The sequence below is a fragment of the Anastrepha obliqua genome, chromosome 3, assembly GCF_027943255.1.
Source record: "Anastrepha obliqua isolate idAnaObli1 chromosome 3, idAnaObli1_1.0, whole genome shotgun sequence".
NCBI classification, from domain to species: Eukaryota; Metazoa; Arthropoda; class Insecta; order Diptera; family Tephritidae; genus Anastrepha; species Anastrepha obliqua.
The window spans coordinates 29,366,544-29,393,052 of NC_072894.1; the positions used below are offsets into that span (position 1 = coordinate 29,366,544).

General features: G+C 38.3%; 1 protein-coding gene across 7 annotated transcripts in view; it reads left to right on the plus strand.

Moving 5' to 3' along the window:
* Positions 1–26,509, plus strand: part of LOC129240122 (axotactin) — a 245,986-nt gene that overhangs the window by 64,020 nt on the left and 155,457 nt on the right. For 6 of the 7 annotated variants that reach the window (XM_054875649.1, XM_054875652.1, XM_054875654.1 and 3 more), the window contains 5 exons: positions 6,130–6,780; positions 6,857–7,106; positions 15,025–15,244; positions 19,751–19,886; positions 23,814–24,098. In XM_054875649.1, coding sequence (XP_054731624.1) covers positions 6,144–6,780; positions 6,857–7,106; positions 15,025–15,244; positions 19,751–19,886; positions 23,814–24,098 — 1,528 coding nt within the window. In that variant the 5' untranslated portion in view covers positions 6,130–6,143. Of the gene's footprint in view, positions 1–6,126; positions 6,781–6,856; positions 7,107–15,024; positions 15,245–19,750; positions 19,887–23,813; positions 24,099–26,509 lie in introns of all 7 variants that reach the window. The other variant, XM_054875651.1, reaches the window with a different exon arrangement.

Sequence of the window (26,509 nt, forward strand, 5' to 3'; positions counted from 1 at the left end):
AATTTGCTTAAAATTCAACTCTATTTTGTTTTATTTAAACATTCCCGATACTTTCAAATCATAGGGTATGTATTAGGCCGGGTCGATTTGTGAGGAGGCAAAACAATCGCCCATTGCTCTGTGAAAATCATATTCTAGGGATCAAAATAAGAAACTTTGCCGAAGGAACCATACCTCTAAAACGAATTCTGATGTCCCCCAATTTGGGTCGAACTTTTAGTGTCTTTTGTGGGGAGGCAAAAAAATCGCCCATTGCTCTGTGAAAATCATATTCTAGGGATCAAAATAAGAAACTTTGCCGAAGGAACCATACCTCTAAAATGAATTCTGATGTTCCCCAATTTGGGTCGAACTTTTTAGTTTCTTTTCTATAACTCACTTAAATTAATTTTTTCATTTACATATGTTCTAACTAAATAAATTTCTTAAGAGAAAAAATAGATATTATTATAAATAAATAATAAATATTATTATCTATACTAATATTATAAAGAGGAAAACTTTGTTTGTTTGTTTGTTACGAATAGGCTCAAAAACTACTGGACCGATTTTAAAAATTCTTTCACCATTCGAAAGCTACATTATCCACGAGTAACATGGATTATATTTTATTTTGGAAATAGGGCTCGAGATATAGGTCATCTATACTAATATTATAAAGAGGAAAACTTTGTTTGTTTGTTTGTTACGAATAGGCTCAAAAACTACTGGACCGATTTTAAAAATTCTTTCACCATTCGAAAGCTACATTATCCACGAGTAACATGGATTATATTTTATTTTGGAAATAGGGCTCGAGATATAGGTCAAAACGTGGACCCGGGTAACCTTCGGACGTGTATGTACAATATGGGTATCAAATGAAAGCTGTTGGTGAATGCTTTAGTACAGAGTATTTTTCATGCCGCTCCGTGACTGGGGTCTCGAGATATAGGTCAAAACGTGGACCCGGGTAACCTTCGGATGTGTATGTACAATATGGGTATCAAATTGAAGCTGTTGGTGAGTGCTTTAGTACAGAGTATTTTTCATGCCGCTCCGTGACTGGGGTCTCGAGATATAGGTCAAAACGTGGACCCGGGTAACCTTTGGTTGTGTATGTACAATATGGGTATCAAATGAAAGCTGTTGATAAGTGCTTTAATATGGGGTAATTTTCATACCTATTGATGACTAGGGTCTGGAAATATATGCCAAAACGTGGACCCGCCGTGTCTTTGCACCGAATTAAACCAAACTTACACACATTCTTAAGTAGATATTGAAGATGATTTCCGTATAGTTTGAATACCTATTGGTAGATAGGGTCTCGAGATATAGGTCAAAACGTGGACCCGGGTAACCTTCGGATGTGTATGTACAATATGGGTATCAAATGGAAGCTGTTGGTGAATGCTTTAGTTCAGAGTATTTTTCATGCCACTCCGTGACTAGGGTCTCGAGATAGAGACCAAAACGTGGACCCTAGAATGTGTTTGTACAATATGGATATCAAATTGAAGCTGTTGGGGAATGCTTTAGTACAGAGTATTTTTTCATGCCGCTCCGTGACTGGGGTCTCGAGATATAGGTCAAAACGTGGACCCGGGTAACCTTTGGTTGTGTATGTACAATATGGGTATCAAATGAAAGCTGTTGATAAGTGCTTTAATACGGGGTAATTTTCATACCTATTGATGACTAGGGTCTCGAAATATATGCCAAAACGTAGACCCGCCGTGTCTTTGAACCGAATTAAACCAAACTTACGCACATTGTTAAGTAAGTATTGAAAATGGGTTTCGTAAAGTTTGGTTGTAATTCGGAGCACTGGCAACGGGTACAGCGTTCTTTTGAACCATCCATAATGTCGCTTACTTTTTTAACGCTTGGGGCGGAACTGAACTGTCAAATTGACAGTGTGAGTTACAATGGGTCTATATTTCTTTCTGATTTGGATGCCATAAGGAAAACACGTAAGTGCAACATGTAAAAATTGTTTGTGAATTTTTTTGGAGTGGATTTTGGAACAGTGAATAATTTCTTACGAAATTTGAGAATTTAATGTGAAATCCGAATGAAATTATGTGTTCGTGAAAAAAAAAATTTTTTCGTTTTGTTTTTTGAAAAATATAAATGGATAATGGTTAAAAAAGCTCCAATGCTTAATAAAACATATAAATTGAAACGAAAAATTCATGGATGATCAGGAAAAAAGACGATTGTTTATTCATATGCGTTGATTTGACATTTAAAAACAATCTTCTTTTTTCCTGATTTTCAATTTATATTTTATATTTACTCAAAAACAAATAGAAAAACAAAAAATATTGTTTATGCCAAAGCGCTTGAATAAAGAATAAAGAAATAAATAATATGAAAACCATATATTTTCTGTTCTAAACCATATCTATTCTATTTTAGTGTGCCCAGCGAAGGGGGCCGGGTTTGCTAGTAAATAAATAAAAATAAAGAAAAAACATAGCCATTTAGCTGATTTGTTCATGTAAGGGCCAAAAATGGTGATATTTTTAAATTGGGGGACCTCAGAATTCGTTTTAGAGGTATGGTTCCTTCGGCAAAGTTTCTTATTTTGATCCCTAGAATATGATTTTCACAGAGCAATGAGCGATTTTTAAATCGACCCGCCCTAGTATGTATGTAGGTATGTTTAATGGGACATCGGGATTTTCACTGCCTGCCCGTCGCTTAGCCTTTATCGATTTGAACAGATCGCTGGCACATTTTGATTCGTTCTTCTATAGAGTTTCGTCCAACCTAACTGCGGAGCCTCCCAAAAAAATGCTCTCATATTTCCACTTTCAAGATTATGCAGACCATCTTGTACTCTCTCACTCGTGAGGTTTTGCTTACTTGGTTCATGGCCATTTCCCCGCCCAACGACAAAAATCACTCAAGCATTGAGTGTTACAGTCAGAAATTTTACTCAAATTTTAATTCTCGCTTAATGATGTTCGTTAAAACTTTAGCGAAGTTGTGTGCACACACACACACATACATATATACATGCTTTGAATAATTGAGCTATATATACCCATGCGCCCCCCATCTGCAGTTTTGAGTATTTCATGATTTTAGGTTAATCCTCGTCTGGTGTGCACCTAATTTAACATGAAAACCATTTTCATCGCATCAACTAAGTGCAGTCGTTCTCTTTCCGTAAGCTACTCATGCGTGACTGCCCCCTCTGCTTTCATAAGTCACAGCAAAATTTTTAATGATGATTTTAGAAAATTAACAAACCTGAACATTTGAAGTAAAGTAAAGTAGCTGTGTTTCTACACACACACTTATGTATATAAAAAATTTTGGTGAAATTCGAAGTTTTAACTACATCTGTATGCGTATACCTAATATACTTACACATATACATTTATAATTATTCTCGACAGATGTTGAGTTTCAATAAATTCACTTTGAAAGCTCATAAAATTTATGCTTCGCAAATCTTATGCTGATACGACGCCCCACTCAGTACTTGGATGTGTTTGGCTATGCACAGAGATGGACAAAATTATTCAAACATAGAATCTCCTGAAACTCGTATATTTATTTTTCTTTTAGCTGACAAATATTTCACCAATACTATGTTAGTGCAAAATATAAATGTTTAATTTAAACGAACCGCGCATGTGCGAACCGGTCCACATTTTTTTCTTATGTTGGTAGGACTCTAAGACATACATCTGACACTATTTATCCGTTTTGAAGCGTTTGAGAGATGCTGTACGTCGCAAACGGTCGGATATGTGGGCAAACAATTCTTGGATTTAGCATGATGATAACGCGCCATCACACCGAGCCCAAATTGTGGTGGATTATTTGATCAAACACCAAGTAAATACCATCGTGCAAGCACCGTATTCATCTGATATGGCCCCGTGCGACTTCTTTTTTTTCCCAAGTTGAAGTTACCACTTCGTGGAAAGAGATTTCAGTCGATAGATGAAATCAAAGAGAATGCGACGAAGGAGCTGAAGGCCACAAATGGAGGGACCTACAGTTTCAAGCCGACTCCGAACGGCAGATATTTTTATGAGGAGCTTTTTCATGGCAGAAATACACTCGGAGGTTTGCCATTGCCGGCCGAGGGGCGACCGCTATTCGACGGGTCATATAATATTTTGAAGGAGATAACATATATTTGCCTGAAATTTAACTCTGTCTTGTTTTATTTAAACATTCCCGGTACTTTCAGATCATACGGTATATATAATATATATGTATGTATACATGTTGAAGTTTACAAAATTTATTGTGTGTTGGAGCGATCTCCTCCTCTTATTTGTGGTGTGCGTTTTGCCTACTTCACAAATTGGAGGCAGATCGTTTTCCAAGAGGAAGATTTTTCATGGCAGAAATACACTCGTAGTTTTGCCATTGCCTGCCGGTCATTTCAGGTGTCATACCAGAGGTATCGACCCCCGTTTAAAAAAGAACAAATTCATCCATTGTGATACCAGATATCATTGTCATATACAGAGGAAAATAGAGGGAGCTGAACCGGGCAGGGGGAAAAAGAAGAGGGAAGATCACGCCCAAACGGTGACTAATTACAACTGCACTAACTGCTTCAAGCAGCTGATGAAATTCACCAAGTTTGATATTCAAACCTGCTGTACCTGCAGAGCGACCGCTATTAGAAAAACACATTTTCTATGATTTAGTGTTTCATGTCCGGGTTACCGATCCCAGCACTACCGAATGTTAGTCGCACGCCCACCCATTCGACTATGGCGGCTGATTAGTTATTTTCAGGACTAAAATTTCTTCGTTTTGTATTAAATATTTTTTCTCTAAATCAGCCAATTTATCTATCTCATTTAGACTGTCAGATACTGCTTTCAGGCAGAAGTCTTTGCGATCCTGCAGGCATGCAAAATGCTTAGAGAACGTTGGGGCGAAGGAGATATTAACATTTTATCCAATAGCCATGGTGCAGAACAAAATTAGTAAATTCATGTAAGGAGGAGATCAAATCTCTTGGGTGTGCAGGTAACATTTCTCTGATCTGGGTTCCAGAACATAGGAACATAGAGGGAAATGAAATTGATGCTGAGCTTGCAAGGAAGGGGACTGAATTGGACTCATGGGCCTCCTACCCGATCATCGGCATCCCCCTGACAGTTGTTAATGGTGAATTGCACAAATTATTTCTCAGGAAAGCGCAGAAGAAAGGAAGCTCCATTTCTTCACGTGCTATTTCGAAAACCCTTTGTCCCGACTACAATATACGGAGGACTCACAAAATCCTAGGGACTCCATAGGCTGTCAATAGAAATATTTGTATAGGAGTACTTAGAAAATCCTGGAGACTCCATTAGCTGTCAATATAAATATTTATATAGAAGTACGTATTAAGCCACGTGCAAAGTCGCGAGATCGTTCTTGGCACGTGTAGAGCGCTCGAGAGAACTTCTAAGACTTACAAAGTAGCAGCTCTCGAATTTATTTAGTAGGTATCCTTACCGGACATTGTCCGTTAGGTGTCCATGCGGTGAGACTTACGATTGTTTCAAGTCCTTTCTGCAGACGATATCTGAAGGGCGAGGTGGAATCATCTCAGTGCTTTTCTCTCGTTAGGCAAATGTTTTGGACATCTGGGGTCTCACTTTTTCGCTACCCCTGCGAATATTGCGGGTTTAAACATCACACACCTGGTGAAATTTATCAATACGTACGTAATTAGCCCCTGTGGGTCGTCATCCTCTAATCCAAAGCCCCTTCTTCCTTTTTCACCTGTCTGGTTCTTTTCCTTCTGCTTTACCAATCCTCCCCTCCACTACGAACGAATTTTGATTATTTATTCAAAGGGGTACCTCGCAATGGGGCTAATATAACCTAAGGTATTGAGCAACCACTTAATTTATCTAACATCGTGACCTTTTGTAGTCGTCCGGGTATAAAAATCCAAGAAAGATGGTTTGAAACTCCAATCAAGATTGATTTCGCATAATAAATTATAGTTACTGTAAAAAATACGATCTGAATTTTGTTATAGACATATAGACAATTCTTTATAGGGATTTAAGCTTAGTTCAGTTGAAACCTAAATGTCAACTTTATAATTGTTGTTGCATACAGTTCTCTCCTTGAACATTTAATAAAGAATTTCTATCTTTTCAGCAGTATTTCTTAGCACAATGCGATCTCACACGGTGACGGCAAGGCGACACCGCCATTGCCTGTTTCTGCTCCTGCTACTCACACAAGCGCTCCTATTCACCACCGCGCTACCCGCATCATCCAATACACTTGCGTCACAAAGTGGCAGTATAAGCTCCAGTAGTAATAATAATAATAACAACAACAACAACAATGTAAGTGGTATCAATGCAGGCAGCAATAGTAATAGCAACAGCAACAACAACAACAATGCCATTGGGAATCCCAATACTAGCTTAAATAGCGGCAACAATGCTCTGAACAACGTCAACGTCAGCAGCAACTCTGTGAGCAGCAGCAGTGGTGGTGTGGGCATAAATTCAGGTAGCAACAATATTGATTTACTCAATATAGGCGGTTCAAATGCGGGTGGCGTTAGTGTGGCCGGCAGTAGCGCCAACAGCAGCAACATTATCGTATTGCCAAGAGAGAAGCTGTACGAAAAGTGCACTGGCCCTGGCGATCCGGGTCCTTGCAAGCAATACATTTACAAATGGCGGTACGAGCCACTCTCCAATGAGTGCACCACCTTCATTTGGGGTGGCTGTGATGGCAATTCGCAGAACCGTTTCAACACTGAGGCCGAGTGCTTGTATCATTGTATAGGCGGTCCACGTAAGTAACCATACGAGCACTAACATATAATTGGGAATATTTTCAAACGTAAACTGCTTCTTTTTTTTTTTTGCAGATACACTGCCACCTTTCCTACGCTCCACCACCAGCGAGCCCAGTACCACCGAATCGGCGGTGCAGCTGTCAGCCAATACGGTGGGGCCCCTTTACGGAGGTGATAGCTCAGATTCCAACCCCATGCCGTTCGAGCAACGCGGTCCCGAACTAACATTTGCCGAAACGGGTAAAGAGAAAACATTCGTCTTTGCCAAAAATAACACATTCATCCAAATGGACGGTGATATTATACAAACATTTCAATTAAGGTAAATTAAATTAGGATATTTATTTTACAAATTTCTGGCAACATTTAATTTGACCGAACTTTTTGTAAATTATTATTTGAATATTTATTCACTTTCTTCGTATAAATTTTAGTATTATAAAGAACATATGTATGTATATAAGGAGTACTCATAATATATGGAATCCACAGCAAGGTGATAATTTATTCCATCTTATTATTGGAAATAATACCATGATTTCGAAATGCACTTAGGTCCGACTAGAAATGAAAATAAAGTCATATTTAAACGTAAAATCAGTGTTCATACGCGGTCGATTAATAGAAAACAAGTGATTCACAAGGATTATTACCAGACAAACTTTTTTAGTTCAAGCGGATGTAATTTAAAATAATTATGAGCCAAAGGTACTCAGGTAAAACTGTCGCTGCACCTGTCTCTTTGTGTGATTGCCGACTGAAGTACTCGAACTGTAAATTAGATTGAAGCTCCGGAGACTCATATGTTTATCTGTTATCTTAAGAAATTTTGAGTTCATATCCATGGTTACTGATCGATGCACACCCTCACTTCGACCGACCGGAACAATTTCCATACATATCCCATGAAGGGAAGAGGTGCCGCATTCGAAGGCATGCTTAACAAACGGATAACTCAAAGTCGGACGGTCAGGTAGTTAGAGAAGCATGGGGCTCGTAATCAAACTAAAATTCAGGATACTACATCACGTCAGTGCTTCCCAGGCGTAGGTAACCGCAATCAATTGATTCCTCACTTATCTAACTAAAGTTAGGGAGATAAACATTTACTCCTTCGGCCAGCGGCAGCGCCCTGGGCTCTGGGACCATTATTGATGCACTCGAAACTAGTCGCGGAGTGCCAGACTTTTTTCTTGACCGCATCTGAGTACGTCGATTTACGCTCATTTAGATTCCTTGGCGCAAGAATATTGCACGAAACTGCTAAGTGGATGAGCTAGCTAGACAATATATCCTCGAGCTGGTTTCCCCGCGAAATTAATGAATTAGGGTTCTCTTAAAAGTATGTGGTCTGCGCCATAGAGTCTGGTGAACCTTTACACCAACTCAAAGTTGGAAAATCAGGTTGGTGGAGGAGCATGGGGCTCCCAATAAAGCTAAAATGCAGGCTACCAGGGTACTGCAGTTATCCTTGGCGGAGGTAACAGCAATCAAAGAAGCAGTTGCCATTTACACCGTCGGCCAAGACTGAGAAAGCCAGACTTTTTTTGACGAAAGACTTCCAGCTAAACGAGAGATCCTCGACGTGGTTTCCCTCGTGAAATATATTATATATATTTATATATATATATATATATAAATGCAACTTACACCCTTTATTGGGTGTTTGGCCAAACTTCTCCTATTTGTGATGTGCATCTTGATGTTGTTCCACAAATGGAGGGGCCTGCAGTTTTAAGCCGTCTCCGAATGGCAGATAATTTTTTATCAGGGCGTTTTTCCATGGCAGATATTTAAATGGAGGTTTGCCATTGCCTGCCGAGGGACGCCCGCTGTTAGAAACGATTTGTGGTGCTTCATACATGAAGATTCAAACACGGGCACTTCCGAATGATAATCAAGCACCAACCCATTCGGCTACGACGTCGAAAATTAATATATAAGTATTCCTTTAAAACTCTATGGTTTGCTCCTGGGGTGGGGTTCACGTCATCTCAGCGAGAGCTGGGTTAATGCGTTTCATACACCCCTGCTATTTTTCGTATGTCTCCAACGGCGGCTAACCACTACAAATTGGCTACCTGCGGCATTTAATGTGAGTTACTAATTTTTGCTGAGTTACCTTCGAGAAACAAGCAGGACAAAAACAAACCAAATGTGTTATCGACTTCAAGCTGTGACTGGGATTAAAGGAAGGCGTCACGACGTGTCACGTAGAAGATTACCTGTTTTACACATTTCAGGTCGTAAATAGCTTGTCGCTATCTATCAGTTAAGTAATTTTGTTCGAAAATTTAATAAAATATTTTACCAGCTTTAGCTTCAACCATTCGACAGGAGCATCAATTATGTGATCCAATGAATCGTTTACTATTTTGGTATTTATGGCTGGTTTTAATATAAATTTCTTAGAAATTAATTTGGAAATTCCAAATGAGAATTCATACGAACATTCAGAATGTAAACAATAATTACTCACAGCTATTCCTTTAATTAGTTGCATACTCGTACATACATATACACGTGGGTGTTTAAGTCTACAAAGTACAGAACCAAATATTATAAATTGTGAATGGCGCTTGTAGTGATGGGTGAGGCCGAGATGCTTAATTCGACTGTCTCGATTGTTCAAGCATCTCGATGATTATCGATGCTCTATCTTGTGGACGAATTTACGACGAATTGCCAGTCATGCTTAAGATTAAGTAAATTGTCATATTACCTAACACTCGATCAAAACATCTCGGCTTCTAGCCAGCGATTGCAAAAAAATATTATATATGGCTCTCTCTTGCTGTCTTTAGCAACAATCGGCCAAAAAATCTTGGTCTAGCTTGTGGCCTATGGCAAATTTATTTGTGCATGCAATCATTTTTTATAAAGAAAAATGGGATCATTGCAACTAATGCATGCAATAATTGATAAGAAATAAAAATGCAGTGTTTGCCGGGCTCATTTTCTGAGTTTGACCACAACTGAGCCTCTTACAGCACTACACTGTATCTCCTTTCAAGTATGACTCTTGATGGCATGGAGTCAAGGGGCATGTCGTTGGATCGAAGTCCATGCCTTCTCTGTTTCCCAATGCCGGACAGGGGCCGTACCAGTTCCCATTGTGTTTCAACCTGCAGATGGCCGGGCCTGAAATAGTCGGAAAAGCTCCGGTGCAACAGATGGCCACAGTGCGTTGTAGTCTCGATAAAGTCCTCCTGACCACTGATGCATAGGTGATAATAGGTATTATCATAGCCGTGTAAATCCTTTGCTAGGAGAAAGACCCCACGTTTTCCCAAAGACACCTTTGCACTGCTAGTCTTTGTTTCAACGTGTGATTTCCATAAGAGCTTACTATCGAGGATTACTCCAAGATATTTAATTTCCTTGGATAACTGAATTGTGACTCCTTTTAGCTTAGGCAGAACGTGTACATCAAGCTTCTTCCTTCTGGTGAAGGGACAATACGAGTCTTGGTGGGATTTGCTTATTCGCACAGCACCATGTGTCAATCAGATCCAGAGTTTTCTGCACTTTCCTGCAGATGTTCATAAGCGAAGGGCCTGTTACTAAACAGACAACATTGCCCGCATATGCTTGTGCGTAGACTCCCGAATCGTTTAAGGTGGTGAGTAGAGGATCGATTACCATGAACCAGAACAATGGAGACAGCACACCGCCTTAGGGGCAGCCTCTATTAACCCCGGACGACACCAGCAGATACTCCTCCGCCCGCACCGTGACGATTCTTTGGGCCAGCATCGAACGAATCCAATTCACTATCACCCGGTCTACGCCGTGCCTACTAGCAGAGCTACATATACTGCCAAAAGCGGCATTATCAAACGCCCCATCTATGTCTACCCTAGCAACAAGGTTTTGCAGTGCCGACTCGCAGGATTTTCCACTTTGATAGGCATGCTGAAATGGAGACAAAAGGTGAGCCTTCAGCGACTTCTGAAGTACGCGCAATTCCACCAGTCGTTCGAGACTTTTCAGCATGAAAGAAGTCATTCTGATGGGCCTAAAGCTTTTGGGGCTGGTGTAGTCGTCCCTTCCAACCTTTGGGAGGAAGGCAACAATCACCATCCTCCATGAGCGTAGTATGTAGGCCAGTGACAGGCATGCAGAAAATATTTTCTTCAAGGCTACTGTCCTGGACTCTGCGCCTTCATTCAGCATGGCAGCCATCTCGTCCGGCCGACTTGTAACCGCCAAAAGATTTGATGGCTAATCGAATGGCGGCCTCATGCACCACAGATCTAGCAAAGTACCAGTCATACCGAGAAGGTGTAGCAGCTCTGACAACCGCCTCTATCAGTAAGGGCTGTTGTCGGCTGTATAAAGAGTAATTAAACACTAAAACGGTATTTTCAGTAGTTTTTCCTTAGTCCTTATACAGGGCCTTTATCTCATTTAGCATATATTATAAAATATAAAAGTCAGTCGACTCAAAACAACCCAAAATTATGTATATCGATTGTTGAGCAGCGAGTCGATTGTTGATTCGATTGTACTTAACCATAACTATAGCGATTCGTCGATTATTCATCTCAGACTCGCCCAGCACTAAGCTCTTGTGGATATCAGGGCGGCTACTAGCTGTAGGCTGCAACTTCAAATGACAGTTCAAGCAGCTTTCAACAGCATTCATAATAAATGAATAATTACAGAATGAGCTTCTTGATTGTTTGCCTTGCTTGATGGCTGCAGTTGCTCTGTAATTTTCCCCCGCACACAACACATTCGAAGTCAAGCAGGCAGTCAGCATATGTTTACACAACTAATAACCAAACCTGCCTGCTACTACTACATATGTTTATGTGTCCATATGTACTTATATCGATTGGAATGGCTTCATACAAGAACCAGCCCTATACTAAATACTAACAAACATACCATTACTATGGTATGTCTTAAAGTGTTAAACCATTCGAGACCATCAAGAAGACGCCTACTTTTGAAGAACATTTTACTTGAAAAGAATAAAAGAATTATAAAATGTGTGAATAGATCGATAGTTGGTTACTCATATTTTGATTGCGAAAAATAAAAAACAAAAACAAAAACTTTTATATTTATATAAGTACAAGATTTCAGAAGTTAAATGAAAGCATCAAAGGTCAAAGGTAAATTTTTATCTTTTTTAATTCACTTTCTATAAGGAGTGATTTTCTTTTAGAGCAATAATGGCAATGTGGTATAGACGTCGGTATTTAAAACAAAGCGAAGTGGAAATTTGTTTTTTTGTTTATGACATACTTGATTTTAATGACGATGATAGTGTCCCAGACTTGTCAATATATACATATTTTTTTCCGGGATGACGCCCCTGAAGAGGAAACTCTCATGAGTACTGATATACTGGCATAGCAATATGCACGACTTGTAGCCTCACAGCTGCACTTACCTACTACGTAACACCTCCCACTATCTACCACTCTCCCCGCGGAACTGTCTAAAAAGAAATTACCTCACGGGGCTGGTTAGCTCATAGGCTGCTAGTTATTTCGTCTACGAACCTTTGCGCGTCTTAGATCATTGTGTATATATTTTGCATATGCGCAGATCCGCTTCCAGTTATCACTCGATTTTAGCATAAAATCTGTAATATTTTCTCCGGTTGATATACCACAGGTTTCGGGAGCATAGCGTAGGCATTGGAACAAGACGTGGCATCTTCTTCCCTATCCGTTCAAATTGGTCAGTTTTGGGAACTGTCATAGCCAAATCTATGGAGGTATTTTCGAAATACTCCAAGCCCTACAAGGAATGGGGTAAGGTGGAAGCTAGTTTCCCCATAGTTCCTTTCTAACCACGACGTAAGAATGGGTATTAGCACATGCATCCATCTACCTTTCGATGATTTGTTCAACCGGTCCTGCCAGTGGGCGATCGAACGACGCCTTGCTTCTTCTGCAATAGTTGCTCTACCATCGTGTTCAGATAGCCTTACTCTCTGCACTCTCTGCATTTCCTTCGCCAAAATGTCTACGGGGACTAGTCCTGCTATAACGAAGGAAGCATCGCCCGAAATTGTGTGGAAGCCGCAGGCAGTCCGCAGAGCGCTTAGCCGATAGACGGCTGTCAGTTTTTTTTTGAGAAGCTATTTTAGTTCAGTGCATCAGCCCAGATCGGTGCATCAGCCCTTGCTGTGACTAAGTCCCCCTTTGTTTGGCATTATTCGCGGCAGACAGGACTGCACACTAGATGCCTTCTTCGGCTATTGTTTTAAATTTTTAATAATATAGATAAAAAAGAAAAAAGGAAATAATTATATTATACTAAGTTTACTAGATGCTAGCTACAAGATTATAATATATAATATTATACCTATACTTAAGAAAAGATGAAGATAGTACAATCGAGGGAATGTGGATGTAACCACTACTATACCAGATAACTTAGAAGCCTATGAATTTAATTTTAAATTTACAGCAAGAAACGAATTGGTGTATGATACTAATACAGGGTTGGCCATCTTAAACTGACCCATGTGATTATTAAAAAAATATGGAAAAAGAAACATTTTTTTGTGTTTCATTGTGAAAAACATTTAATTTAGTTCAAGGAGATTCGTTTACATCACTTTTTGAATATGATATCGCGCAAGTGGTCGCCCTTAGCTCGTATAGCGTAATGTGCCCGTTTTTCGGCGTTTTCCATAGTTTTGGCCAGCGTCTCGGCCGATATGGCGGCTATTTCCCGTCGGATATTGGCCTTAAGTGCGCCTAGTGTCTTTGGCTTGTTGACGTAAACCTTAGATTTCAAATTACAGTAAAAAGTTATAGGGTTACTCAATGGGTCAGTTTAATATGGCCAACCCTGTATTATAGTCCGTTGTCTGCTTCAGAAGTTCAGATGGTTTGATATTTTCAAACACCGATGATCTAATATTTTGGATTCCTAAACATAATTTGGTTTGGTATTGGTTTTTCGATCTCGAGAGATTGAAGGATTTGCTGTGATATTCGTACTGGTTCCATTTGTTCAGGGAACTTTCATAAGTGGTACTTACGCCTTACCAGTTTTTTTATACCTTCTGGAAGAGTGTATTCGAACATGTACAATGGCTCTTTGGTTGCCTCCTTAGCTCTACTATCGGCCTGTTCGTTACCTTTCATGCCACTGTGACCCGGAACCCATATAAGTTTGATTGAACCTTTTTGTTGTGTGTGCAAGTTGCGCACTTTTGTGATTACTGGAGAGTTATTAGCTGGGTTCAGAATAGCCGGGATTGTTGATTTGCTGTCACTGTATATTATACATATATTGATGGTTTTTTTGGGAAGCGAAGTGTGCCGCTTCAAGTAACGCAGCAGCTTCGGCTGTGAAAATTGAGCAGTAACTTGGTAAAACTCCAACGGTTATAGTGGTACCTATTTCGTTTGTTACGGCAAATGAAGTACAGGTATCGGTTTTACATCCGTCAGTAAATAACAGCTCCCAGTTTGATTTCAAAGGAGAAACAGTTTCAAGATATAATTGCTTGAACTCATCGGGGCCAGTAGTATTTTTTTGATGATGCAGTAAATTGACTTTTTAGACCTGCATAAATTCGGTGCGCACCAATCACAGAGGACTTACTGCATGAATTCGAAGAGTAAAATCGACGTTGCTAAAATGCAGCTAACGGTATATTTCCAGATGATAGAAATAAACAAACCCAAACAAGCTCGTCAAATATTTTATGGGATGACTCATAGAAGCACAAAGAGTTCTAATTTTTGGAGAAAAAAATAATTAAAAAATTCGGATTATTTTTTGTTGTAAGTCCGCTGGACTCCCACGTGTTCAGGACTAATAGAAACACAATTAAGGATTTTCGTCATCTTTCACTTCAATGCTTTGTTTAAAGTTGTGTTTAACATTTTTTAATATTTTTTCTCGATTTCATACTCATTGAACAACAGTAAGAGATACAGTTTTATAAAATCTTTAACATTTTAAGCTATCTCCATGATTTTTCTAACGAAATTAAATGAGATTGTATTTTCACTTTCGTATTGCAAGTAGTGGCTAATAATATTTTATGAATCACAGTGAAAATGAGCCAAAATTCAATTTGACTTCTGCATATTACTATATACAATATATATTTTATATGTAGAAATAAAATTTTAAATAAAGCTTGGGAATAAGCATAAACCAAATTTTCAAGTAAAATTGTCTGCTTTTTTTATTGTAACTAAGAGAATTTATTTTTAAAGCCATAGTATTATTTTTATATTATTGTTTTTTTTCAGACTTTGCCGTGAGATCTCATTTCAATTTCGAACACGTCTGCCGCACGGCCTGCTCGTCTATCATAATGTAAAAAATCCTGATCGCATTAATCTGGATCCCTACGCACTGTATGTAATTGTGGAGAAGGGGCAACTGAAGGTCGTACATGTTTTTGGAAAGCATTCGACAAGTGTTACAGTGGGCGAAGGCCTCAATCGCGATGAGTGGCACAGTGTAATGGTAAGGCGAAATCGTTTTCTTACTGTTGTTTCTAATTGTAACTTTTTTGCTCCGGTGTAGGGAATGCACTGTCCGCATTTTACATATCTTTATTTGGATTCACGTATATATGTTTATCTAAAATACTTGTTTATAATATTCTTCCATTATTCTCCAAATAAAACGTCTTTCTATGATTCCTCTGAGTTTGATAACTGGATAGCTAAATAAAACTCACAAGCTATTGGCAACACAACTTGCCTGGCTTACAACTTTTTTAATTTTTTTGTTTTTAAGTTTTTCAAAAAAAAATTGTTCAAATTTTTTAAATAAAAAAAAATTTCAATAATTTTTTTAATATAATTAAAAACCATGTTTTTTTTGTTTTAAGTTAAAATATATTTATTATTTTGTTTTTATTCAAAAAAAATAATAATTTTTTTTTACAAAGTTTTTATTTCTCGTTTTTTGTTTTTAGTTTAAAAAATTTTTTTTTAATTGTTTTTATTTTATTTATTTTTTTAAGGGGGGAGTCTGGTTTATGAGGTCTAAAAATTGCATCTCTTTTCGATTTTTTTTTTTAGGAAAAAATTAATTTAGTTTTAATTAACATTTAAAAAGTATAAAAAATTTTTGTACTGGTTAAAATAATTTGAAAAAAATGTTTAACATAGAAATTAGTAGAGCGCTGCAACGCTGAAGTTTCCAACTGGCGTACAAGATACAGCTCGTAATTATTATCTAAAGCAAAAAATTCAAATGGATTTCTAATTATCATGACTTTTTATTCTAGATGAACTTAGAAAACTGAGAGAAATTCCAAAATTTCAACTTTTTGGAGGTTTTAGAGAAAAAAATGTCTTTCTATAGAAAAAAATTCACTTCAACTTGGTATAAAAATCTTGAAAAATTTTTTTTTATCTATTTTGTTAGTTCAAATAGAAGAGAATTTAATACTGAAGGGAACAAGCTATGATTCATTTCAAAAGGTTCATTGGTTTTTTTTTCATTCATGTACGCCAATTCAATGAAATCATAAAAATGAAAAGTCGAGAAAAGAAGATAAAGTTTGTACTATAGCTGTCCGGTCACAGCGTAACTACCTAACGCTCGCCTACCTTTGGCTTTGTATCTACGGAAATAATGAGAATTAGGCTCTGTAACTTTGTGTGAATATTCTGAAATACATTAGGAATCGCTTAAAACGAAAAGAAAAAAAATTGATTTTTTTGACCTTATAAACCAGGCTACCCCCTTAATACTCTATTTTTAATGTGCATGCACTTCTGCCCCTTGTAATTACTAGCAACTTCTGCCTTGTCATCCGGCATTCATATTTCTGTTTTATGTCTTTTGAGCGAATGGATTGGCTTGCGAAAGAAGCACAGTTCATATCTATATTCCTCTTCTTATTTTTCTCATGATCGTATCTTTTAAGTTTTCCAAACTTGTAGATCCCCCGTAATAGTGACACCTTTTTCTTCATAATGGACCAATGAGATGCTTTCAGAATTCCAAATAGCAATAAACCGGCAGCCGTGGCATAAGCCGTGGTTGGTGCGTGGCTGTCGTTTGGGAGTGTGTAGCTTCGAGTCTCCGTGCATGAAACATCGAAATGAAGAAAAAGTGTTTTCTAATAACGGTCGCCCTTTGCTAGATAATATCAAATCCCTGAGTGTATTTCTTCCACGAAAAAGCTCCTCATAAAAATTATAAAAATAAATTATTATATTATATAAATGCTCTAGCTCTGAAAGTATTCAATGCAGTACCAGCTGGTGGTAGCAGCGGCAGTGACCTTTGAGTTGCAAAGATCAGACAGAGAAGGACTTAGATCCATATGGTGTGCCCAATTGGCGCGATTAGTACGCAATTTGTAAAACACGGCCAAAATCGTCTAAGCTTTTTTTGGACCATCAAAAGAGTAATGCGAGTTTCATCTATTGTAACAATCCATTTCAAAAATGCATTCCCTTCTCGCCGCATAGATTCAAATACGTGCGTCATCCACCCTTCACTGTTCTTGCTCACACCGAGATGAGGCGGATAATATTCAAAAATACTTCAATTATTATTTCTACAGTTAGTTTTAGCTTTAAAATCTGAATCGTCCTCAAAAAGTTTCTCGGCTTTTTCAAAAATGGATGAAAACGTCGCATCAAACGATCAGTCAGTCTGTATGCTGAAAATCTCTAGAATGTCTAGCTTGTTTGAAGAAACTCTGCTACTTATATTGGGCATTTTTTACAAGATAACTTCAAACGGTAATATAAAATAGAGATATTGTTGGAATGAGTTTTTTTTTATTATAACCTCGTTGATAAATTCAAGGCTTTTATTTTTTTATTATGATATACGGTATATGTCCGCCGAGGCTACGACTACAATTTTGGACGACAATAAGTCGATGCGCGCTGTATGGCATGTTGCATGAAACCAGCGGTCGTCGATGTTAAGCTGATTAATTTTTGGAAACAAAAATTCAGTAAACATGGCTCGATAACTCCCGCCATTCGCCGTAACGGCAGCTCCTCCCCAATCTCGAAAAAAATAAGGGCCAATGATGACGTGAACTATGCAAACAGATTTATTGGAAGTGCTGTTCTGGCATTAAATGAGTCATGGCGATTTGCCAAATCTCGTTCCCACGACAGTCGGTTCTACGTATCTGGAAGAACCTTCTGATACACACTTTTTTCCTTTTTTGAGAATCACTATAAAGAGATAGTTTGATTCCGGTAATGAATTTGAATGATTCCATAAGAACCTATAGTATTTTTTCTTACTTAGTTAGGAACTGATGCTATTTCGAAAACCCTTGGCCCCAGTACAATATATGGAGGACTCAGAAAGTCCTTTGGACTCCTCGCCTTTCAATTTCCAAGCTCATAGCTGTGTTTACCGGTCACTGGACGATCGGCACACACGCGGAAAAGTTGGATTACCATTTAACTCCCATTGCAGAAGCTGTTGGGACCTTTCAGAGAAGTAGACTGTTGAGCTCTTAAGATTAAGATCACTGGGTGCTCCTTTCTTCGACAGCCTGAGACAGTGGTCAACCTAAATCCCATCAATCTTCTCCATTATATCAACAGCTCTGGCTGGCTATAGATATCTGCCTGTTGGAGGTCTCATAATGGTGTCAAAACGTCACTTTAGTGCTACTTGAGGAGTGCCAGACTGGCACTTCAACCATTTCACCCACCTACCTAGGAACTTAATCAAGTCATACAACCCAATATTCTCCATGGTTGACATTTTCTTACCGGTCTGCTGATGTATTCGTGTATATTTCAAAGGTTAATAAACCAAGAACGCAATTCCTCTTCCTTGTTTCAAATGCTCCATTACACATAGTATTGAACCCCTCAGCGTAAATACTGCATGGTATTATTACAGGTCTATAGTGCACTGCGACTTCTAGTGTGGTATAATGTGCTTGCTCGCGATAATCGTTGACATCTGATGGATTTAAGCATCGCCAGGCGTTTTGTTCCATATCACAAAACACGCGTAATGCATGTTGCATGAAAATATTTCTCTACTTCACTTTGTCATCATTCACTCTTTACAGCCACGTGCCTTTTAACTATAGCCGCTCCACTTTTCGATCACACATTTGCACTGATAGTTGAGAACAACAAAAATTTCGGCTGTCTGTACTCTCATCAACAACTGTCCTCGCAATAATCAACCACATATAGTATATGTATGTGTGTATGTATGTATGTAATATTTGTGTGCATAAGTATTCATATGACCTCTATACCATATACAAGTTTAGCTTTCATCAAGTCTTAGTAATAACGAATAACGATTTAAGAAACACAAACTTTGGTCATTAATATCGTTCCCGTTGACTGCATTTTCATGTAGCAGATATTTTTTCTGTTTTATCGCTTTAGACATTTTCTTGCTTGCTTCTAGTCCTACCCCAAATTTTAGCGAAGAGCATTGCAAATGAAAGCATTTTAAAAATTTATCTGCCATTGAAGCGTGGGCAATAATTCAAGTAGACGCAAAAACAAAAGCGTGTATATCCATTTATGTACGTTTATTGCAATGCATTGCTGGCGGTGCTGCACACAAAACTCGCAAATTCATCTACGTACATACATACATACACACATCAAATATGTAGAGCACGCAAGCTTTTCCTCAATCATAACCTCACACGCACGCATGGAACAGCAATGCTCGAAAATATCTACACAATGCTCCGTACTACTGCATGAAAGAGTACTCGTAACACCATACCTATGATCTCATTCAGTTCGCATTTAACCCATTTTGATGTTACCTCTTAACCACAAATCAATTTCATTCAGTGTCATTCGATTCGATTTATCTTTAAAGTTTCATTTGTGTCATTCACCCAAACCTCACCACCACTAATATTTCTGGGAAGAGTCTCTTAAGTGCAATAAATCTTTTGTTTGTAGTAGTAGTGATGTGTGTTTCGATGGATCTCAGGCCATTCGGCAAACAATGTTAATACTTCTACTCTCTTACCATCGATCATTGCAGGTGCGCATCGATGTCCATGGCGCAAGATTGATTGCACGCGTTGACAGAAGTCAAGAAGAGGTTTACCTGAAGGGTTTGAACCATGACACCAACTATGGGGTGTCGACGAATCTGCCATCGGTGGTGTTGGTCGGAGGTAAGTGTTTATTGATTTGCAGATGGAATAAATTATAAAAGATGCAACGTTAGTCGAGTTATTGCGTGATTGCAATTCGTTGAATCCGAGTTCGATGAAACCACGCACAACTATTATAATATTATATTAATTAAATAATATGTACCTGTACCAAATATTTGAGGGTAATTTCGAAACAAAGGATGTAGGTATACATCCGTGTTGCAAATTATTTGATATTAAACCCAGTACGTATATAAATGGATTACTTCAAGGTTTGCACTTCGACCTCATGCTCTTTTATGCCCGCTGCTCATCACAGTACCCCATCTAGACTGATTGGATTGAGCATACGTGCCTTTCTTCTGGCTGCAATTGGCCGAAATACCTCAACCTTCTCCGCACTATAGCACTGCTTTCAAGGAGAAGGTGCATTTGAGTCTCCCAAGATTGGTCGCAGAAACGACAAGAATCAGTGTGGAAATGACTGCAGTGGCCTGTGGGATTGCCTATGCGCATTTACAATGTATCCTTGGCGAGCGTTAAGAATTTTTTAAACTTTTTTTGATGGTACCCTTCCAATAAGGGCTTCGCCGAACGTAGCCCCATTGTTTGGTGCTGGGAAATCTTCCTTAGCCTTAGCTCTGCCCCCCTAAGCTTCTCCTTGATGGTGTGCTGTCCCATTGCAAGGAAGAGCTCGCACCGTATTGATTGCGAGGCCACAATCTCTCTCGCCAATGCGTCCGCTACTTCATTTCTAGTTATACCTGTGTTCTGGGACCCAAATTTTACTGTATAAAGAGGAATAGCAGCTATTGATTTATACTATGTAGATTATGCGAGATTATACTATGTTTCCAAACACAACGACCTCCGAAGATAGAAACTCCTCAACCAAGTGTGGGATATATTGAAAGGCAACGCTGTCCGCTTGGAGAAATGAAGCAATAGTTTAATTCAGACTGACTAAAGCATAACTTGCAAATACTGGGCATGTGCACATGAGGCACTTCAGTCTCTCATCTCATCAAGTGCATTTCGTTCACGTTTAGTCAGTTAAGCACAGAAACCGTACATTATTAAAGTAATAGGAAAGAAAACAACATAGTAACAAGGACATTATATTAATAGATATTGGAACATAGGGCTATATTACCTCTAATGTGGTATATAGTGCTTGACTGTAAGCCTATAATTGTAGGCTCCTTATGAATTTGAGCACTTCCTCAGACTTTTTGTTCTATACCACCAATATATCCAGGTGGACGAGTCTTCATCTTGTGAGCTAGAAAAATATTTTAATGTCCCGTAAAGTAATTAATGAGAGTTTGTAAGTTAACCTCGTTCAGGTTCAGGAGCCTACTTAATGCTCTTCTAGAAGGAAGGATGAACTATTTTGTCAGTCTCTGCCCACAGCTTTCCATCCAGTGTCGTACGAACTTCGTGCCTTTCCAATCCTTGATAAATTCTTTTCTGGGTGCTTTGATAAGCCCGTAAAATGATTTTGGATCATAGAATTTTTATATAGTGCCTAATTTCGCTGGACACCCTGCCTGTTACTTGTCCTCATGATCTTTATGTCATGGTACCCAATTTGGCAAGATGGTGTTCCTTACTGGACAGTGAAGCATTCCACAATACCCTAGCAGCTTGGATATATGTGATACTACAGTACACCTGAGGCTTTGACAAAATACAGAAGTTGTAACCCGCCCAGATAGTTTCCTTCTTCGAATGAATCGTACGAGGATTGTCTTTTTTGGACTTATAGAAAGTCCTTTATTGCTCGAAATTCAAATCGGCAAATCGTGTATATATTCATGTGAGTCGAATGCTCCGTCCTTCAACATAAGTAAGAGTTCCCCCATAGCCAAGGTATACAGAAGAGGAGAAAGTACGCCGCCCTGAGAACATTCGCTGGTGGCCATTATTGATTTGTGTGTTCCTCCTAGTTCCATGCGGATTTTGTTGCCTTGTACATGCACAACACCCAGCGACTAATCATGGGGTTTGCACTTTGCTCAGCATGGTTTGTTGCACTACTCGATAAGACTTATCTACGTATCGACTCCAGATCCTTTCCCAGTTTTTTAGTGAAGCTGAGTATTGCAATCTTCATGGGTTCGGCTGGTTGATAGGCAACTGTTTCGTATTCAAAGATAGGTTCTTAATATTAAACTCTCTAATGTGCTGATCGGCCGTCGTAGCCGAATGAATTGGTAAATGACTACCATTCGGGAGTGCATATGTTCGAATCTTTATGAAACATGCTGCATGAAACAGCAAAATGGTAGAAACAGTTTATTCTAATAGAGGTCGCCCCTCGGCAGGCAATGGCAAACCTCCGAGTGTATTTTCTGCCATGAAAAAGCTCCTCATATAAAATATTTGCCGTTCGGACTCGGCTTAAAACTGTAGGTCCTTTCATTTGTGGAACAACACCAAGACGCACACCATAAAGAGAAGGAGAAGCTCGGCCAAACACCTAGGAGAAGTGTGCGCGCCAATTATTTTTTTTATGTTCTGATCCAAATTTTCTCCATACTTTTAAGGAGGTTAATTGTTCGGCCGGATGAAGGCAATTGCTCGGTTTCCCTGCCTTCGGTAAAAATACTTACTTAACCTCTGCCCCCTGTCTTAGGGATGACGTAACACTGGATTGAAAAGCTTGGCCATGAAGAATACGAGGCTTAATATTTAATTGAAAGTTCAGAAGAAGTTCACGCGTCAGAAATAAGTCAAAAATATTATACAAATACTGAAACCAGTTCGGATTGGCAAGGCAAATTCACAAAAGCTAACTTCGTTAAAGCAACAACAAAATTTACATGTGTTTTATTTTTGCAATCTCATAGTTTAAATGGGAAAATTTGAATGAGAATGTAAATAAACAAATAGGGCAGCAAAAGCAGGACCCTTTGACATTCCAGCCACCAAATTGCCAAAACGATTAGCTCTGGCAGAGTGAGTTCACCTTGTCAATAAAAACATATCCCCACATAAATCTTATTTAATAATTTTTTTTTTTGGCTGTTAAGTTCACCACTCCATTAAAACCTGTCAATATTTGATTGAAAACTCTTTTACAAAATCTGCTTTAGCTTACGCGTTGATTTGGTTTCTTAAACAACCTCGTAAATTTACGAGACACGTTATGTAACCCAGTATAAATGGTGCCTCCCCGCAACAGTACGCGCTTGGTGGCCGGATAGCGAACGCTGAATTGTACAGAGGGGAACTTAGGTAACAATTGACGTCGAAATCCGTAAGAGAAAGTGAGCATGGCTTGTACACACCCTAAAAAAACCTGCTCAAGAAACATCACTCATGGTTTTGGAGGGCAACCCGAATGGGTATAGACGTAGAGGTAGACCAAGAGGAACCTGGCGACGCAGCCTGCGTGACGAAATAACTCGCAACGATCTTACCTGTACTCAATTGAGTCAAAACCTAAAAGATAGAAATAAATGGGAACCGTTAATTTTGGCACTATGCGCCTCTTAAAACTATAATAAAAATAATAATACAAAATGTGAATTTCTGCATACGAAACATTTATATATCATCCCAATATTTTTTCCCATATTTAATATATTCCGTTATCTATGTTCAATTATTTATATTTATTAAAGCATTTTTTTGTTTGTTCTTTTTAACTTACATGTTAATCAATCTTCATTACGGCAACTAACTGTGAATTGGAAAACACAACATCAACAACCACAACAACAACACTGAAATCAACCATGTATACGAAACAACATTGGCAAAAAACGCTGAAACTCTTAAAAACCAACATCAACAACAAACAAAAACGTAATAACCTGCAATGTTTTTCCACAATTCCTTTATTTGGACCCTGTGTGCATGCACCGCTACGTATACACAACATTCACATGTGGCGCACCCATCTACACACATACATCCACACACACATGAACTCGACAGGTCTTTCGTCGGAGGAGAAACTGCATGGCGTCAAGTATATTATTGAATCATTTGTTGGTTGTATTCGTAATGTTGTTTTGAGTTCGGGCAAAGCGGCATCCGATTTGTTGCCCATAGCACCACTGGTGGCCACTAAGCATGAGAACGTCAATGAAGGTTGCTCCGACAAATGCCATTCCAGACACAATTTATGTTTTGTGGGCTCCCGTTGTATTAATCACTACTATGACATTTCATGCGATTGCTTCGGCAGCCACTATGAAGGCGAACATTGCGATATTTACAGTGAGTATCTACTAACTATCTACTTGCGAACACTCGTTACAACAAAACAAAAACAAAACAATCCTATTGCAAATAGAAACAGCCACACTACCCAAAAACCATGAAAACAAATTATCAACAAAAAGTTTCTTGATTGAAAATGGTTCCGCTTTGTTGCACTTGCGTACATACATACATATTCATATATCTATGCCCTGCATATGCCCTGTAAGAAAAGCGTCAACTAACAAACAGAGGTTTCTAATTTATGTACGTGGATGTGTACGCACTCTTCTTCTTATCGAATTATGCACATTCAATTATTTTTCGCCAACTATTTCAAAGCGATTATTATAACGGCGCGCACTAGTGAAGTCAAGGATATTACAATTTTGTTCCTGCAATGGATGTATGTAGCAGCTTCAAGACGTGAGGATTTTGAGAGAAATCGATTTAGTCATATCTGTCAATCTGTCCGTCCGTCTGCCCATCTGTCCATATTTATTATACTCTGTCCAAGGTATGTACAGAGGTTGGTATTTGAAATGGGCGAAATCGCTCAACAACCACGCCCACTTTCCAGTACCAGTAATTTTCGAAAAAGAATGACACATGAAGTCTCTATTTTAATTAAAGCAAAATTACTCACATTTGGTAAAAGTGATAAACCCAAACAAAGAAATAAGAGGAAAAGAAAAAATATTTGGTTATTGGGTGATGTCACACGTTAAGCACCCCATTTACACCCGATACAAATAGTATTGATATCGCATAAAAAAGACTCCCACTTTTTATATGATAAGACTAAGTTTCCGTCCGTCCGTCCATCTGATGTTACAAGCTACAACTAAGCATTTTTTTATGAGTTTCCTTCATCCCAAAAATCAGCCAACCCAAGTCAGCCTGAATTAAATTTTACTAAAATATGCGCGGGTACATAAGGTGCGCTCCGGATCGCATTTAACATTTCTTTTCTGGACTTCTTCTTTTTTTTTTTGGTGAACTCGAACCAAGTAACTTACGAAATTTTCTTAAAATTGGGATGAAGAGACAACTGTTGTTTCATTTTACAACAATTTTCATGGGGACTGGAAAGATTAAAGATCGGTTTGAAAGGATCGATTCTATTTTACTGTGGATAAAAAATTAACACAGAATAGGTAACAACTCTTGCTTTAGGCCTTTGAAACTGAAAATATGTAAAAGTACTTGTAAAGGGTGGTTAAATTTCAAGGGCCGATGCTTAATATGAACCACACCTAAACGTCATCGACACCGTTCTACTTCTTTCTTTGGGGTTATTTGAAAGAAAAGGTGTACGTCGATAAGCCAGCAACAATTCAAGAGCTAAAGGATGAGATAATTCGGCACATTAACGGCATAGAACCTCAATTATGCCTTAGCGTCATCGAAAATTTGGACCATCGGATGGAGGTGGGCCGCCGAGACCGCGGCGGCCATTTGACCGATATTTTGTTTCATACGTAATTAAGCCATACCAGTATTATCATAGTAAAGAGAAATGACAATAATTTCTTAAAAAAATTTTATTTTATCTAAAATCAACACCGGCCCTTGAAACTTAACCACCCTTTATAACAGGCCTAATTATATTGTAATATACAATGGCTAATTTTGCATGTGAAGGTGAATAAGTAAATTTGTAAATTTTCGTGCTTTTCTTACTTTTATTTATAAATTCTTTCACAACTTATTAAAATTAAAAATCAATACTACATAAATAATTCCGCTTAAACTTAAAAATAATTGTTACTTTTCATATAAGCTTAACAATACGTAAAAAGTATCAGAAATCGTTGCTCACAAAAGGGTTTTGCCCTTGGTTAGTCGTGGTGTATAAATATACAAACTATTTAATTTTTCTTATGATAACCATTACTTTTAAAAACAGTCTCCCAGCAGCATAGATTCTTCTAACTTCTGACCAAACTTAGCGGGTATTTTTCTCGCATTCCTAAAGCAAAATGTCCTTAAAACCACTTTTGGTTAAATATTTGTGCTTCCGCCTTTTAGCCTCGAGATAAACCCAGAGATTTACATTTTGTATAGTATTTGCAAATATTTTGCATTGAAAAATATTCTTATTTTAATATTATAAGCTGTACTCGTATATTAGGAATTGTTATCGTGTTGAAATTAAAACTCGTTCTTTGGCATACCCATTTGTATGGAATGTATGTAAATTTGCCTTGAGAATGGGCAATTAAGGAACGCCTAACCATCGTTTAATTTACAAAAAGTAGTTTTCGGACTCCCTCCGCTGGCATACAATCCCAAGTCATGACAAAATTTACGCCGTGCTTAACAGCAGTGTATTTAAGATTTTTGATTCGCAGTTCCTCATTTGACTTCCGCCACACCATACGATGACCATCCGATCGAAAAATTGTATGCCTGCTTTCATTAATAAA